This window comes from Lissotriton helveticus, chromosome 5_1 (genome assembly GCF_964261635.1).
Source record: "Lissotriton helveticus chromosome 5_1, aLisHel1.1, whole genome shotgun sequence".
Classification (NCBI taxonomy): domain Eukaryota; kingdom Metazoa; phylum Chordata; class Amphibia; order Caudata; family Salamandridae; genus Lissotriton; species Lissotriton helveticus.
Window position 1 is genome coordinate 28,385,200 of NC_136065.1, and position 18,685 is coordinate 28,403,884.

The 18,685-nt window shown below is 46.5% G+C and overlaps 1 protein-coding gene across 3 annotated transcripts in view; it reads right to left on the minus strand.

Annotated features, from left to right (window-relative positions):
• LOC144754098 (E3 ubiquitin-protein ligase TRIM39-like) overlaps window positions 1-18,685 on the minus strand; it is a 122,495-nt gene that overhangs the window by 64,207 nt on the left and 39,603 nt on the right. For all 3 annotated transcript variants that reach the window (XM_078641668.1, XM_078641667.1, XM_078641666.1), the window contains exon 3: window positions 13,492-13,722. In XM_078641668.1, coding sequence (XP_078497794.1) covers window positions 13,492-13,722 — 231 coding nt within the window. The remainder of the gene's footprint in view (window positions 1-13,491; window positions 13,723-18,685) is intronic.

Consider the following 18,685-nt stretch of genomic DNA (forward strand, 5'->3'; position numbering starts at 1 on the left):
TCATTATTTTCAGAAAGGAAGTAAAAAGACTACTAATGATCAAATTCATGTCCTGAGTTTAAGTTTAAATACAGGATGTATTTGAGTTTAAGATTTTCATCACAACCCTTGTTGCCTTATATCTGCATGCAGCTCAATACTAGCTGGATGTTGATATGCTTGATCATCCATGTGTGTGTTTGTGTGTATGTACATGTGTATACATATATTTATGTATATACATGTATGTATGTGTCTATTCTGGTCCTCTAGGTTTGCTATGTATTCCTTTTTATTTATTTTTTCTCTGATCTCTATTTCTTTATAAACTGGGACATTTGTTTTTGTTTACTGTAGTCTACTTCATCCTTTAATATTCTTCTACTGTAAAGCGCTCTGATACCCTCGTGGGTCACGTTCGCGCTATATAAAACTCTATAAATAAATAAATAAATATGTGACGGTAAGAACCGTTTGTATATGTGTTGCACTTGGCCCTTTTTGCGGGGTCATCCCTAAACATTTTTCTCCTAGCCTTTTCTCTGACATGGTGTTGGTGGTTTTAGGCCTCCGGGCACTTTAGCACTGCTGTCCAGTGTAAAGTGCGTGCACTTTCTGTGTTACATTTGTTAAGATAGGTCTACACCTGTTTGGCATATGTAACTTACCTATCAGTCCCTTGTTAAAGTGATATCTCATAAACCCAGAGCTGATAGATTAAATGCTACTGGTGTGCTTGCAGCGCTGATTGCGCCATCCACCAAAGTAGCCTTGTAAACCTATCCCAGGTCTCTGCCATTGCAGGGCCTGTGTGCGTAGTGTCACTGCCGCTGTGGCATGGCACCTACAGTGTGTGCCATGTCTGTGACACCCCTTTTCCTGCATATCAGCCACCCCAAAGGTAGGCCCTAGCTAGCCCTATGGGCGGGGTGCATAGTAGGTAAAATATAGGACATGCACCTTGAGTGTGTGACATGTCCTGGTAGTGACAAACAGCCATTTTGGTTTCTCACTACTGTGGGGCTGCCCTCCCATAGGGATGCATTGAGGATTCCCTGTTAAGTGTTTCAGTGGTAATTCCAGATATGAGAGGAGCAGCATGGTCAGGTTTAGTATATTTGGAATTGTAATAATAAATTCTGCGCAATGGTGTGCACAGATTTATTATGACTATTTTAGAAATGCCACTTTCAGAAGTTGGCCTTTCTGTGTGCTATGTGTCTAGGTGCCTGACGTGAATTGCATGTCTGTTTTTTGAGTGGCAGGGGCTGGGAGGTGTGTGTGGCTCCAGGAGGGGCAGGGTGAGTCAGCACATGCTGAATGGGACATCTGCATTGGGAGTAGTGGGAGGAGTAATCCCCTGACCATGAATAGGTCTGTGCCTAGCCTGTACAATGCTGGCTCCGCCCCCTGTGATGTGTCTGATCACTGAGCCCCCACCTGACAAAGGGAAAGAGGAGCCTGGTAAACAAAGTGCTCCAATTCCCCCTTTTTGCTGGTTCCCCCAAACCCTGCATTGCAGACAAAGGAGAGAGGTAGTATAAGTATAGGGGTTGTGACCCCATGATTGGGTGCTTGTGCTTGTTCCTGAACCTGCTGGGGCGTGCTGCTGCTGGGGACCAGGAGTAGCCGAGCAGCGGACTGTAGATGTAGGTAACGGGCCATACTCCATGCCAGACAACTAGTACGTTGTACCGCGTGATGTACCTACTCCCTGCCCGACGAGGCACCAAACAAAAACGAAAATAATTTTTGTTTTTCTAATTTTTGCTCCACAACGTTGTGAGTATTTTACCTAGGTACAACTGTGCCTTAGGTTGCACAAGGATTTAGGATAGGGTGAGTCCTTTAGGAGGCTCATACCGTCCATCTCCTTTGGTCCTGAAGAATACCGGGAACTATCCCATAAGGTAGAAACATGTTGACCTAAAAACACCACCAACACATATAGAGATACGTAGGTCGTAACTTCCCCCTTCCAGTATCTCGCATTTTGTTTTAATATTGTCCAGTTGCTTTTTAATAAAACTCATTTTTGAAAGACAAACCAGGACATTTTTAACATCACCCCTTTTTTTGCACTTACACTTCACAAACCCGCTCCACTGTATTTCAGGTGTCGAAGCACACCCTGGTGACGCTAGGCCACCAGGGTGGACCCCGATGATGAAGCATGTCACCACTAGGTGGTGAGTGAGGGGTTTATAAAAGAAAAGGATCATTTCTCCTTTCTTTGGGTTGACCCCCACCTGACACGTCGGAGCATACTCCTTCTTTTGTTTTGCAAGACCAGGAGGAAACGCCATGAGGGCTTGCCTCCCTGAGCACAGCATTGCCTCCTGGATCTCTCAGGACTTTTGCTGTTGGAGCTATGGCTCCTAGCTCCTCATGAGTGCTATATTTTAATTTCCAAAAGAAGAGGAATGCATGGGTTTCACAGCTCTGAGCTGCCCGTGGAGGAGGATATCCCCGGCGTAGGGTTTCCCCGCATTGCCGATGAGGCAGGAGCCCACCCAGCTCTCATGCCGAATTATCTTTATTTACGGCGGGTGCCCACCCCGCATTGATGAGTTTATATTCGCCTCGCGGGTGCCCAGTCTGCATTGAGGAGTTTATATTTGCCTCGCAGGTGCCCACCCCACTTATTTACTTTGCGGGTGCCCACCCCGCATATGGAAATCTCCAGGAGGGCGCCATGATCGAGCGTGGCAAACCGGAAGCCAGGCAGGCTGCCTGGCGGTGGGCAGAGCCTGCCGCATGCCGCAGGAAGTGAGCAGGGCTCCCGTGAGCTAAGGGAAGCCCCGCGTATGCGGCAGAGGATCCCCGGTGCCGGTCCCCAGTCCAGGGGAGGCTGGAGAAGATCCAAGTGTGGGACCAGAGAGTCAGGAGAGAGAGTCCCAGAGGAGAGGGGGCTCTCCTGAGCATGCCGCCCGAGACGAGAGGAGCCCAGAGAGTTCCGGTGAGTGGGGGCTCCATGTGCACATTGTTGGTGCCTGAGCGGTCCCGCCGTTGGCGACCGCTCCAATGCTGGGGGAAATTTCGTTTAGTAAGAGTCCCCGAGGGCTCCGGTGAGTTGGTGCCGATCGAGGCACACAGTCGGGGCTTTTTGGCTAGATTGCCAGATTCAGTTGACTTGGATCTGGATGTCTGATGTTTCCATGGTTCTGTGTTAGCATGGATGGTGTCAGACACCGTCTTTGGTGGGGAAATAGAGAGAGTTCTAACAGTGTTGTGAACCACGGTTGGCGTGCCCAAGTGGGAGCTACCAGGATCATTTTGAGAGACTGTTGTCTTAGCTTGCAAACTACTAATGGTATCAGCGGGAGTGGCGGAAAAGCATCCTCAAATCTGCCTGACCAGTTCATCCATATCGCATTGCCCTTGGACAACGGGTGTGGAAACCTGGCGGCGAAGGTTGGGCATTTTGTGTTTTCATGTGTGGCGAACAGATCTATGTCTGGATGACCCCACTTCTGAAAACATGGTGTGAGAACTTGCAGATGTAGTTCCCATTCGTGAATCTCTTGTGTCTGTCGACTTAACAGATCTGCTATCTGATTGTGAACTCCTGGAAGGTGTTCCGACAATAGATATATTTTTTGTGGAATGGTCCATCTCCAAATGTTCTGTGCAAGCTGGGACAGTTGTAGAGAGTGTGCCCCCCCATGTTTTTGTACATAGTACATGGCTGTCATGTTGTCTGCCCGGATCAAGACAGCTTTGTTTTGTACATGTACTTGGAAGGACTTGAGCGCTAAAAATATCGCTAGCAGCTCTAGGTGACTGATGTGGAGCACTTTTTGTTAAGTGGTCCATCTTCCTTGACTTGTATGGTGTAGGAGGTGGGCTCCCCATTCTGTCAGGGATGCGTCTGCTGTCAGTACTATTTGTGGAACAGGCTTGAGGAACTGCCGCCCTCTGGACAAGTTTTTGGTGTTCCACCACTGCAGAGAGCGATGTGTGCGGCTGTCCACCAACACCAGGTCAGTAATTTGTCCTAGAGCCTGGTTCCACTGACGTGCTAGACATTCTTGCAATGGGTGCATTTTCAATCTTGCATATGGTACAATAAAATGCAAATTGCCACCATGCCTATTAATTGCATGAACACTCTGGCTGGGAGAGAGTGTTGGTTAAGAAAATTTGTGACTAACGCCTGAATGCTGTGTATCCTGGCTGGACTGGGATACCCTAGAGCTGTAGACGTGTTTATTGTAGCCCCTAGGTATTGATGTACATGTGAGGGCTGGAGATACGACTTGGTATAGTTTATTGTGAACCCTAAGGCGTGTAATGTCTAAATAGTTTGGGATGTGTGTTGGACACACTGATTGAATGATTTGGCTTTTATGAGCCAATCGTCTAGGTATGGGAAGACATGGATGTGTTGCCTCCTGAGATGTGCTGCTACTACTGCTAGGTACTTTGTAAACACTCTTGGTGTGGTTGTGACCCCGAATGGAAGGACTTTGAACTGATAGTGTTGTCCTTGTAGCACAAACCTTGGATACTTCCTGTGAGAAGGATGTATGGGAATGTGGAAGTAGGCGTCCTTCAGATCTAGTGTAGTCAGGAAGTCGCCTTGTTGCAACAGTGGGAGCACTTGTTGTAATGTGATCATATGAAAATGATCCGAGTGTATATACAGATTGAGGGGCCGGAGGTCGAAAATCGGTCTTAGTGTCCCGTCCTTCTTGGGTATTAGGAAATACAGCGAGTGAACCCCTGTTCCCTCTTGTTGTAACGGAACTATTTCTATTGCGTCCTTTTGAAGCAATGATAGAACGTCTTGCTCGAGCAGCGTGAGACGTTCTGTAGACATTGGACGCTGCCTGGGTGGTATGTGTGGAGGGGTTGCTGTAAGTTCTAGTCAGTAGCCATACTGGATAATCTGTCTTACCCACTTCTCTGTTGTGATGGAATTCCAGACAGGTAGGAACTGTGTTAGTCTTCTCCCTACAGGAGTGGAATGCTGTTGGGGAAGTTGAAGAAAGTCACTGTTTTGTGGTGGGAGAGGTTCGACTATTGTTATTTCCTCAACCTCTCTCCTTATTGTTGTTGCCTCTATAGCCTCCTCTAAAATATCATCTATCGGAAGATGTTTGTGTACTATTTTTAAAGGAAACTGAATTGTCTGCTCCAGCTTGTTTGGAGCCTCCTCTATAAAAGGAGCGACGAAAGGAGCCTCTAGCAGGGGTGGATTGCAGAGCTCCCATAGACCTGGCTGTATCAGTGTCCTTTTTCATTTTCTCAAGTGCTGTGTTTACCTCTTGTCCAAACAATTGTTGTTGGTTGAATGGCTGATTTAAGATAGTGGTTTGCACCTCTTGCTTAATTCCTGAAATGCGTAGCCAAGCATGACGTCTAAGGAGGACACTAGTGTTTATTGCCCTAGATGCAGTGTCTGCTACATCAAGTGCACATTTTATTAAGGCATTTGAGATTAGTTTACCTTCTTGTATAAGGTCATCTGCCTGTGCTTTATATTGGTCAGGTAGATGTTGTAAAAGCTTCTCTAACTGATCATAGTGAGCTCTGTCATATCTTGCGAGGAGGGCTTGTGTGTTAGCTATGCACTATGTATTGCTAGCTTGGGCAGCTATTTGTTTGCCTGAAGCATCTATTATTTTTGATTCCTTATCAGGGGGCGGTGCTTCCCTGATGTTTGGGAGTTTGCCCTTTCCCTAGCATTTGAAACGACAAGGGAATCTAAGGGTAGTTGTCCCTTAATGTAGGCAGGATCTGCCGGGGCTGGTCTTTACTTTTTCTCTATTCTTGGGTTTATGATCCTAGCTCGTACAGGATCTTTAACACCATCTCTGCTTGGGATCTCCTTCTGCTGTGCAGGACTATAATAGAAATGGGTGTGGTCATGACGAGCTCAGCTCGTCATGAGCACACGAGCACCGTGCCTCATGACAAGCAGAGCTCGTCATGAGCACGGAAGGGGTTAAACACTTCTGGGCATGTTTATTGACCCCTTTAATCATAGGCAGTATTTGAACAGATGTTTGTGAGTGTTCAAAAGTGTCTAATAAGAAATCTTCTTCTGCCTCATCTGAGTGCATTGTGACACTATGATAGATGGCAGCTCTATTAAGTAAGTATCCAAAACCAATACTGTCTTCTGGAGGGCAAGGTTTGGATGGATATGTATGTGGGTCAGGAATATCTGGTACATCCTGTGGGATTGGGAACTCCGAGTCTGGTGTATAGGAAAAAGGTATCTTAATTAACAAAATGAGGAGTACCACCAGAAAAGGTGCTCAAAGAGCGATTCCGGCGGGATGATTCAATATAAAAAAGAAAAGTCCTTCTTTGGTTATTAATAACCCCTCACTCACCGACCTGGTCGGTGACATGCTTCATCATCGGGGCCACCTCGATGGCCGAGTGCCATCAAGGTGTGCTACAACACATGAACTACAGTGGAGCTGGTATGTGAGTGATGAATGTGAAAAAGAAAAAAGTGGGTGAGTTAGAAATTGTCCTGGTATGACTTATTGGAAAAAACTTTATTCTTAAGACTACTGGACAATAATAAAATGTAAGTGTCGATACAGTTACAGGTATATTTATGACCAAATGTATCTGGAGAAAATGTGGTGGGTCTACATGTTTCAAACCGTAATAGGAATTACCGGTTTTTCTTCAGGACCAGATCAAAGGAATGGGTGGTCAGGGTACACTAACACCCTGCCGTACCAACATCCCTTTGTGCCTAGGTAACAAAAATCGTGGTACCAGGCAGAACAAAATCAATAGAGGTATAACCCGGTGGTGGTTATCCTAAAAAAGACCTGTGGAGAGAAAAGTAATAATCACAATAAAACTCGTTACAAGCCTGCAACGTAGTGAAGTGACGGAGTCTCCTGTCTTCGTGTCTCATGAATCATCCCATATTAAGTTTATATGGTTTAATTATAGTGCATTATTTCAGGGGTGCACAGTGCAGCTCAAAAAGTATTGCAATTAATTGTTGGCGCAGAAAACCTTAATGTCTACCTCACACACCTATCAATCGTAGTGTGCTTAGTGGTAGTGATCCAAAATAAATTAATCATTCACACGCATCCCAAATCTATCGGTGCGTGGCTATGCAACACTCACGTAATTCTAGGTGAAGGGCATAGCAGTGTGATAACTGTCTCTTCATTCAACATATGACAATACCAAACGAACACAACATCAAACACAAAGTCGAAATCTTACTCCTTATTAAGGGTCATTGGGCAGCACGGGATGAGGGAGGGGAGGCCTGCGTTTGAAAACATATTCTGCAAGATAAGGAGTAAAAAATGCTTAAAATAATGCTGATCAACCGATCAGGAGATTAGGGGCACTCGAAAAACTCGAGTCGCGAGGCATACGGATTCATGTTGCCTCGGGGTACGGAGGGTCTGTACTTACAGTTTCGCAGGTCTAAAGAGGCAGAGTACCTATGGGGTCCCTCCACGCGCCCGTAGTCGGAGTGAAAACGGCCGCCATCGGGGATGTTGGGGGCGTGGCCGGCCTGGCGTAATGACGCCACGCCGTTTACTACGGAAGCCTCGCGGGTACAAGGGTTACCATAGTTACGTCGCCAGATGGACATACGCACTCTGGTGTTTACATTAGTACAGTGGTGAGTAGAGAAACAGAATAATGGTTCCGTTGTATGCATTCGGTTAAATATTAGGTGCACGGGGAAAATGATCCAGAGGAGGTCTAAAGGGAGAAGCTTGGTACTTCAGGGAGATGCCTATTGTTTCAGAGAGAATCTTAGGTTAAGAGGCACAAACAAAAAAGAACATGACGTGTCCTGGCTCAGGATAGTAAAGCTTATCGTGCGTTTTTTACATGAAGAAAAAAACAGACGCAGCAAAAATTAAATTAAAGTATATATTAACATGGACACGCCATTCAAGGGAAGGTCATGAGCTACTGTAACGAAGGCTGGGAGTTAACAGCCCCAAGGTGCCTGGAGTGCTAAAGGCATGTTGTAAACATCAGTGCATGGAGTGTTTTACAGGACATTGGCCCATTGTATATTATCATTGAGACCATTGATATGTGTGGACAGTCTGTACACCCATCTTTGTTCTTTTTCATATAGACGTTTCTGTAGGTTTGGCCCAGTAGGTAATTGTTCAATGATAGTCCATATCATGTCGTTTGGCGTGTGATTTTTCTCCAGAAAGTGGTCAGTCAGTCTGGTTGCACTTTTTTTACAGCGAATGGTGCTGCGGTGTTTGCAGATTCGTTGCTTAATCTTACGGGTGGTCATTCCTACATATTGTTTTTTGCAGGTACATTCAATTAAGTAGACAACATTGCAGCTATTCAATTTGTGTGTGCAATTTGACTCCATTCTTTCCCTTCTTCCAAGTTCAGTGTCTTTGTATTCCTCGTGAGGTGGCATATACAGCAATTGCCGCATCGATAGTGACCAGTCACATTGGGGAGACCCCAAATCTCAGTTATAGATTGGATGATTGGAACCGTTTTAAATTTGGGCCTAGTTTTTACCATGGTGTCCTTCAGACTGTGTGACTTCTTGAAGGAGAAAAGGGGTTTCTCCCAGTGTAGATTTCCAGAGTTTATGATCGCCCAGTGTTTATTTATACTCCTGGTCACCTGGTTGGATATTGCACTGTATGTAGTTACGCAGGTCAATGGTATGGAGTTGTTAGCTCTTGTTCTTTCTTCCAGGAGTACCTCTCTCGGTTGGTTCCTAGCCCTCTTCTGGCACTTATTTATGATCTTGTTGGGGTATCCGCGATTCTGCAATTTCACTGATAGGTCAGTGGCTTGTTCCTTATATTCAGACAGTTTACTGCAGTTCCTTCTTAATCTGAGGAACTGTCCGTATGGTAGGTTTTCCCTGAGTGGACGAGGGTGAAAGCTCTCGAACCTTAAAAGGTTATTTTTAGCAGTTGGTTTATAATGAGTACGGGTCTCCAGTCGGTTGTTCTCCTTGCTAATCACCACGTCCAGGAACACAATTTCCTCCTTGTCATAGCAGTTTGTAAATCTCAAGTTGCCATCAAGGGTATTAATCCAGGAGATAAACATATCCAATTGTTCGGTGGGTCCCTGCCAAATTGCTAGGACATCGTCGATATAACGCTTCCAAAAGATCAAGTTTTTGCGAAAGGGATTGGTGTCATTGAGGATGAACTTCTGTTCAAAATCATGGACATAGAGTCCGGCCACGCTAGGGGCAAAAACACTTCCCATTGATGTACCCCCGTCTGTAGGTAGAGGGTGCCCTCAAATTCGAAGTAGTTGCATTTCAAAGCTAGTTTCGCACATTCCAAAATGAAGGCTCTTGGTGTATTATGTGGCTACTCAGTATTTGCCAAGGTGTCCTCAAGGACTCGAATGGTATCATCTTGGGGTATACTTGTATAAAGACTTTCAATGTCGAAACTTAGTAGTACTGTATGCTCGTCTACACTCAGGTTTTGTAATAGGTTTAGTAGACTTTTGGTGTCTTGTAAGTAAGTCACTGTGTTTTGAACAATGGTCTTTAAGAAAAAATCACAAAATCTCGATAGAGGTTCCAATAAAGATCCAATCCCTGATACGATTGAACGTCCTGGTGGTGGTAGTCTGCCCTTATGCATTTTGGGAAGAATATAGAAATAGGGAATTTTTTCTTCAGTGGTACATAGATAGTCCGCTTCCTGTTTTGATATCTTGCCAGTAGCTTCTGCAGTTTCCACTAGTTGCACAATTTCTGATTTCAGATCACCAGTAGGATCTGATTCCAACGTCTGGTAATGGCCACGCCCCCAACATCCCCGATGGCGGCCGCCTTATCCCCGGCCCCGTTTTCACTCCGACTACGGGCGCGTGGAGGGACCCCATAGGTACTCTGCCTCTTTAGACCTGCGAAACTGTAAGTACAGACCCTCCGTACCCCGAGGCAACATGAATCCGTATGCCTCGCGACTCGAGTTTTTCGAGTGCCCCTAATCTCCTGATCGGTTAATCAGCATTATTTTAAGCATTTTTTACTCCTTATCTTGCAGAATATGTTTTCAAATGCAGGCCTCCCCTCCCTCATCCCGTGCTGCCCAATGACCCTTAATAAGGAGTAAGCCTTTCGACTTTGTGTTTGATGTTGTGTTCGTTTGGTATTGTCATATGTTGAATCAAGAGACAGTTATCACACTGCTATGCCCTTCACCTAGAATTACGTGAGTGTTGCATAGCCACGCACCGATAGATTTGGGATGCGTGTGAATGATTAATTTATTTTGGATCACTACCACTAAGCACACTACGATTGATAGGTGTGTGAGGTAGACATTAAGGTTTTCTGCGCCAACAATTAATTACAATACTTTTTGAGCTGCACTGTGCACCCCTGAATAATAATGCACTATAATTAAACCATATAAACTTAATATGGGATGATTCATGAGACACGAAGACAGGAGACTCCGTCACTTCACTACGCTGCAGGCTTGTAACGAGTTTTATTGTGATTATTACTTTTCTCTCCACAGGTCTTTTTTAGGATAACCACCACCGGGTTATACCTCTATTGATTTTGTTCTGCCTGGTACCACGATTTTTGTTACCTAGGCACAAAGGGATGTTGGTACGGCAGGGTGTTAGTGTACCCTGACCACCCATTCCTTTGATCTGGTCCTGAAGAAAAACCGGTAATTCCTATTACGGTTTGAAACATGTAGACCCACCACATTTTCTCCAGATACATTTGGTCATAAATATACCTGTAACTGTATCGACACTTACATTTTATTATTGTCCAGTAGTCTTAAGAATAAAGTTTTTTCCAATAAGTCATACCAGGACAATTTCTAACTCACCCACTTTTTTCTTTTTCACATTCATCACTCACATACCAGCTCCACTGTAGTTCATGTGTTGTAGCACACCTTGATGGCACTCGGCCATCGAGGTGGCCCCGATGATGAAGCATGTCACCGACCAGGTCGGTGAGTGAGGGGTTATTAATAACCAAAGAAGGACTTTTCTTTTTTATATTGAATCATCCCGCCGGAATCGCTCTTTGAGCACCTTTTCTGGTGGTACTCCTCATTTTGTTAATTAAGATACCTAACCCAGGGGACCAGGAGTATTATTCCGTCCACTCCGGTGGATAAAATCCCTTCACTCTCTCTCATTGTTTATACCGTATAGGAAAAACGCTCATCTGGGTCTCCCCCTCCCCCTATGCTATACTCATCATCATTCTGAGGAGATGTATGTGGTGAAGAATGAGGAGGAGAATTTTGAGGTGAAATGTCTGAAGGAGAATGAGGTGGAGGAGAAGGTACAGGAGAAGAAGGATGCATAGGAGATGTGGCAGAGTCCTTCTTCTTGACAGGCACTGTAGGTGTAGGTGCTGAATCTGCTTTTCTCTTTCTTTGTGGTATAGTGGAAACATGTCCTGTTTTAGGGTCAATGTAGATCCTTTTTTGCAAAGGATCAGGTTGAAAAAGATCCTCTTCTTGAGGAACTCCTTTCGGCGCCGATTTTTTCAGTTCCAGACATGGTTGGTGCTTGTCTTTAGCCTTAGAAGCTGTTGTAAGGTCCTTTGACGTAGATTTCGGCACCGAAGATATTGTCTTTGGAGTCGAAGCCTGTTTCGTGGGCTTTTGGGCATCAGACGCAGGCCTTCCTGGTTTTGGCACGAAGATATAGGCTTTGGAGTCGAAGCTGTTTTCGTCGGCTTCGAAGCGTCGGAAGAGTCTTCATTGTTTTCGGAGCCGTCTTATCTTTAGGAGTCGACGGTTTTGTATTGTCTTTCGGAACCGGGGCTTCCTTCGGTTTCGGTGCCGAGGGAGCTGGTAGTATCGGCACGTGCGGTTTGCTCGTTACGGAGCTACCGGAAGGCTTGAGCATTTTCTTCGGAGCCGGGCTTGATGGCGGGGCTTTCGAAGTATTTTTTCGGTCGTGACTGGGCCCCGGAGGCGGAGTGTTGGCCTTTGCCTTCGATTTATGTGTTGGGTCTGTGTAAGGGGCAGTAGTACTCACGCGCTGACCCGAAGGTATGGAATCGTCTGCCTCGAATACGATTTGGAGATTGCCTGAATCTTCCTCTGGGACACATGCTTCTTCGTCGAAGATAGCCACTGGTTCCGGAGCCGATCTCTGCATATCGTATCGATGGGCCCTCCGATCCTGAATGGTCTTTTTAGAACGAAAGGATGCGCAGGCTGTACAGCTGGACTCGTCGTGATCTGGCGATAGGCACAGGTTACAGACCTCTTGATGGTCACTGTGTGGAAACTTTGCTCCACACTCGGGGCATCTTTTGAATCGCGTCCTTTCCATGAGTTGTAGGCCTCACGGCGTGGATAGGCCCAACGGGCAGCGGGGACGACCGTAATCGAACTGGTGAAGTCGAATCGATGCCTTTTGATATCGAAAGTTGCTTGGCAAAGTTTGTAATTTTTTATGCGCAGAAAAACTACTATTAAGTAGATTTCGAATTGGAGCGGAAAAGTTACATCCGAACCCAGTGGCGGAAAAAAACAATCTAAAGATGGAGTCGATGCCCATGCGCACTATAGTCCAAGGGAGGAGTCTCCTATCTCGACAGCAACATGCAATCAACCGAGCCCAACACCAGGTGGCGATCTAATGTTCAGTGTGAGATCTGCAGCTCATATGCCTCGAACATATGGTTAATGGACCCTGATTTATGCCTCTAATGTGGTTTATGTATGAGGTTATTTGCATAATGTGGTTTATGCTTGTGAGGGTATGCTCTACTGTGATTTATGCCCCTGATTTGATTCATGATTAGGAGGTTATGGTCCAATATGTTTAGGCTTATGAGGTTGGCGCATAATGTATTTTAGGCCAGATGTGATATGGTGCATAGTATGATTTGTATTGCAGGATATAATGCTGAGTACAGTGTTTGCCAGTAATTACTGGTTGTGTTCTATGTTTATTATTGGTTCTACAATTACTATTTTCACGTTGTGATGGTTCTGACAGTGGCCCAATTGGCCCTGTCATATGTATATAATCCCCTGTAAATATTGCCTTGTGCCAGTTGGCACAGTGTTTATTGTGTGATTACTATTCTAATGTGTTTATGACAATACAAAGGCTATTTTTATATATAACCTTGTGTGGAGTTCCTTTGTGGTGTGCCTAGTATGTTGCTGCTGTGTGTGTGTTGCGCAAATGCTTTACACATTGCAGCAAAGCTCGGGCCATGCAACCAAGGGGGTGAGCAGGGGTTATCTTCAGCGTGTAACTCCCTTGCCCTGACTAGAGAGGTGGTTTCTGCCTGGCTTAGGCGCAAACCCTCACCAACCAGAATCCCATTTCTAACATTATTGTATTGAGCTCTCAGCATAAAAGGCGACAGTATAAAAATGTCTGTCTGTATGTTGTGTGCCTGTCGGAGAGCATGGCGTCACTGTGCATTGACCCTGGCAGGAGATCATGTGTGTTCTGTCAACACATGTAACACTGTATACAAAATATGACTAATTCACTTCCTTCTTTTGTTGTATTTACCAAACAGTATCTCACCTTCAGGAGTTCCCATGCCGGTGCCTCACACTTCTTTTCTATCTCCATTATCAAAGCATTGAGAGAGGTGATTTGATTGGACAGTTTGGTGATATTTGCATTTTCTACCATGGTGATTTTCTTCTCCATCTCTTCTAGTTTTGCATGCAGTGTTTGCTTATTTTCTTTCAGGAGCTGCTGCAGTTTTTCAAACTCAGATTCAATTTTCTGCTTCTCAGTTCTTAACTTGTCCTGTCAGGCGCAAAGAAAAGATGGTTAGATATTAAAAAGCTTTCTACTGAAGGTGCAGCTACAGGAATGGGTACGCGCAGCACGTCCATGAACTCCACGAGAGCCACAACCCCACTGAGAAGGTAAATGAGGCCTAACTTACAATAAACTGAAAGAGCAAAGGTTTCGGAGAAATCTGCAGTGTAAGCACTATAGTGTCTGCCCGTGTGAACTCTGAGACCTAAGCCATTGAACTGATCTACGCAGCAGCCAGTAAGGAGATTGATGTTAAAGGGAAGCTGTGCATGAATAATGCCTAGGTCCATACTGCATACTGGGGTCTATAAACATTAGACCTCCTAGGGAGGGAAGACGGCACCAGAGGGGGTGCTGGAACTTTCTTGGGACTGTACATAGCATTCCTGTATTTATAAATTTACTGAACTATTGTTCAGTAAATTTGTAACTAGAAATAAGCACTGGGCTAGACATAACATTACTGTGTTGGTTGATTGACTGGTGAGTCCTGAGTGCTTGCCCCACCCGGTTACCTCCCTAGGAAGGCTTTGACTGCTCAACCTCGCTACCCTGAGAGTCAAGTTCAGAAAGGGATGTCCTTGGCCCAGCTTGCCGGGGCATAGTCGCAACCCTGAGGCTGGTGAGCAGAGCTATGATACGATGACCAGAGTTTAGCAGCAATGAAAGGGTCACTCAGCTGTCAATACTATTGGGCGTATAACGCCAAGTAAAATAACAACCACTACAGAATGAAGGGTGTACACCAGGAAAACACTTCCCAAAAACTCTGAGAGGGACTATCAGATACCACCAAAATATTTATATTGAAACTCTCTTTAACTTGACCGCTGTAGTCCCCATGATGAACACTTAAATGTCACGACCAAGATAAGGCCTAATTGTTAGAAGAGGCGATCCCAGGGGGGCACAGAAGATGTCTTCCGACCACCCCGTGACCCACCTCTCGTAGGAACGCTGCCGAGCACTGGAGGGAGACCCTTCAGGAGAAGAGTCTAGTATCTAGGATCGTACGCGCTGAGATCTCACCACTCGACAAGGGACACCACACGGTAGGTTACTGGAGAACAGGTTCTTTATCCAACAGAAGTATTTGTATCTTTATGATCAATAAGTGGTCAAATATTTACATTCGGATCAAGAGTTCACAAAGTCTCGGTTGCAAGGGTGTGGGTAGCGGGACAGTCTTGTTATTTAGGGTCAATGCGCAGCACATCCGGCGCACGGCTCTCAATCCTCGAGCCGGGAGATACGGTAAAGTCAAGGCTCCAGCCGGACCAGAATACTCTCCGAGCCGAGACCAAGTCAGCAGGGCTCGAGCAGGAATGAACGGAGGGTCCTTCGGTCTTTGGGGAGCCGCGATCCAATCAGCAGGGCTCCAGCCGAGTTGTTCAGGTGTTTCTTTAGGGTTCAAGGGAGCCGCGACCACGTCAGCAGGGCTCAGACGGTTACAGGCAGATGTTTGTCTCTGCCAAGCTTGAGCCGCGACCAAGTCAGCAGGGCTCGCCGAGATTCCAAAGCTCGGGTAGCATTCTTCTTTGATGATCGTCGAGCCGCAACCAGGTCAGAAGGGCTCTCTTCGTCCAGGATTCAACAACCGATAGTTCCAGAGCACCCCTTGGTATAGTCCTGTTTCCCTTTGAAGTCCGGAGCCCTCGCAGGCAGGGGTCTGGAGCCTGGGGGCTGCTTGTCGGGGTTTCCTGCCACACGGCCCTGTTATCCTTTGAAGTTGGGTCCGGGGGATTCCAGACACCCAGCAGGGTGTGGGGCCAGCCCTCATGGAGGCCGGAGGGGGCGATCGAAACCAGTCTTCCGAGGGGAGGCCAGAGGTGTGATCGAAACTGCTCCTCCCTATCTTGCTCACGGGAAGTCCTCTACCCCCCAGCCGGGCATGGCGCGTCTAGGGCCTAGGTTTCGCTGGGGCCGGGGTCAGCCATTTTAGAGACGAGGGAATGGTGACCGGAGGCCTTTGGGTGTGATGGGGTGTGGGGGCGTCCGGCACCGGGAGGATAGATGGCGGGTGCGGGGAAAGCTCGTCCTTTCTGTGGGGTCATGGGGGAGTGGATCGGACAGGGATTGTTACTGTGGAAAAGTAAATTCTGCCATGTTCTGTGTCCCTACGTGTCCTCCATCATATGTTATGTGTGCATGATTAATATGCATATGTATTCCCCATGTTCGATTAATGACGCAATTACGGTTGTGTCCGTCTCTAGTAGGCCTGTTTCCAGTCCTCGTGAATACTACGAATATCAGGCCTATGTAAAGTTACGTTGCCACGTCTCTCAGTGTGCACGTTATTCATTGTAAAGTCCCCGTTTCTAGGCCTCAAAAGGGCCCGGACACCAGATTTCAGCTCCTGTCTCCTGAGCCCTCGCTGAGGAGCGATACAGCCCCCACCTGTATCCTCGACCCTTCACTTACTCCCTGCCTCACAGTGCCCGGTTCAGCCTGGCTCTGCCTCTGAGTCTGCCAAGAGTATGTTATGATTCTAGTTATCAGTCCAGCCCTCCTTCTCTGCATTCCTAAAGCTACTGAATCGCATCAATAGTTTCCGTCATTGTCTAGCCTTTACGTCTCCATGTAAGAGAAATACTGTATTTAATGGTCATTTAATATTCTTCATCACGTACTACATGTAGAATAATGCATGCTCCAGTCTTAGAGTCTGTTAGCCTCTACCCCGATAACTTTTGGATTCTATCAACATGTTCTCTAAACATCAGATACTAGATACTGTTTAGGTACATGTCGCCCTAACTCTCCAGACTTCAGTCTCTGCTCCTAGCACAGAGTTCGTAGCCCCCAGCTTCTCCTAGTAACACGTCATTGTCAGTTTGCGCGCACCATTAGGTTAGAGGTCCCGGCTCCTTAGGTAGCCCCCTCCATGTTTCCGCCCCATTTATGACATATTCTGTTACGTTTACATCACATGTCTATGTATACGCCTCTGTTACACCTACTTTCACCCTTATCTTTCGCGACTGCTATTGACCACACCCACTGCTCCGCCTATCGTATGTATTGTAATGCAACTGTTTTAGTATATATGATCGTGTATTGTTATTAAATGTTAGCGCGCTCATTCCAGATCCTGCCCGGCAGCTGTCGGGCCCTGCCATCCCATTCCTGTGCAGGTTGTCCTGTTCCTGTCCTTTATGCTGTAATAAACCTGCAAACTCCTACTACCTCGAATCTTGACTCTTATTTATTGAGCTATCTGTTATTGCTATGCCTAGTAAAACCTAGATCCGGTATTATTTATTTATATACCACATAATGGCGCCCGAATAGGGACTTCCCCTTTCCCCACGCGCCGGTGAAGCCACGCCGGCCCCCTGATCCTCTGCAGCCGTGACGGAACCATACCGTGCACGTGCAGATATTTCTGCTTCAAGTATCCCTCAGGCCCACGGAGGAGACGGAGGTGGCGGTCCAGCATCCAGACGAGGCGGTGGAGAAACGCGGCGAGTCCCGACCAGAGCCCAAGCCGAGAGTCCAAGGTCCGAGGTATCCGGAGGCCCACCCGTAACAGAAGTCCGAAGTTCGTCCGTCCGGCGTCGAAGCAGTCCAGTCCAGTCCGAGGCCTTCCGTTCTTGCTGCCCGGTGAGTACCGTTGCTGGGATAGTATCTAGACAGGGTCAATCTAATTGACTCTGGTCCGTGGGGTTTGGTGGTACACGGATCCCAAACGAAGTGTCCACTTCGGTGGATGCGGGTCCTGACGTGTCTCTTTATGAGACCGGTAAGTTTCGTACTGTTTTAGCAGTGCATCTAGTTCCTGTTCTAGTCAGTTCTATTCTCGAGAAAAATTCATGTATTCTGTTTTCCGTATTCCAGGTAGTATTCTGTTCGAACTGTTATTCTCAATGTCCTTCATGTATTTTAATGTCGTGGTATGAGAGCGATATAATTATCGTGTTTATTGTGTATTGTATTGTGTCCAGATTACAGTTCAGTCATGCCGTTATTTTCTAAACTACGTCAGCTAAAAACCAGAAAAGGTCTGCTAGAAGCAGCAGTTCCTGTCCCGCCTACGGACAGTCCAGGTCATTTTATGTATCAGAAGCATGGCATAAGCGCCATATTGTATCTAGATTTATGGGTAGAGTATACTAAAGAGTTGGAAGAAAAGTATAGATGGCCCGTATCAGGTACGTGGGATGCCGAGTGCATCATGAGAGTAGAAGAGGCATTATGGAAAAAGAAAGCCAGACAGTCACAGAAGGACGCCATCGAGTTATGGCGCAAGGAATCTCATAAAAGAACCGAAAAAGAAATCAGAAAGTCTGAATTAAGTAGAGAATCCTTAGAGCGAGCCCAAGAAAAAGAATTAATCGAGATAGGTGAACGAGTTAAAACCGAACAGTCAGACAGACAGAGGAACGCCCTCATTAAGGGTATGTATCCTCTTCTTGCCGAGGGCTTGCCAAAAGCGACCCCGGAGGCATCCAGTAATTTTCCGCCACCATTAGTTCCGACCAAGCTACGTCACAAACCGACCGCAGCTGAAATTTTCATCTCGTCCTATTTGGACGACACAGTCCCGGAATATGCAAATCCTGTTCCTGTTCCGCCAGTCCCTGTAAATCAGGCAATTCCTGCTCCCCCAGACACCGGAGTACCTGTTACGGTACCCCCGGTCCAGCCTGCATTTCAATTTCCCACTCTGCCAGCACAAAGAGTATCAGTCGACGATTCCAGTTTAGGGGCCGCAGGGGGAGGTCCTCCTGGTACCCCGCCACCACACCAACGTAGAACGTTGGCCGAGTTACATGAATGTGCGTCACAGCGTACGCCCAAATATCAGTCCGCTGCAGATATCCGACGAGTCCTTACTGAATGTCGCTATGATCCAGTCACAGGTGATGATAGTATGATTCTATATTCCATACGTGTAAGACGGGTGCCCGGGTTTTTAGACACCCTACCAGATATGAAAGAAGAT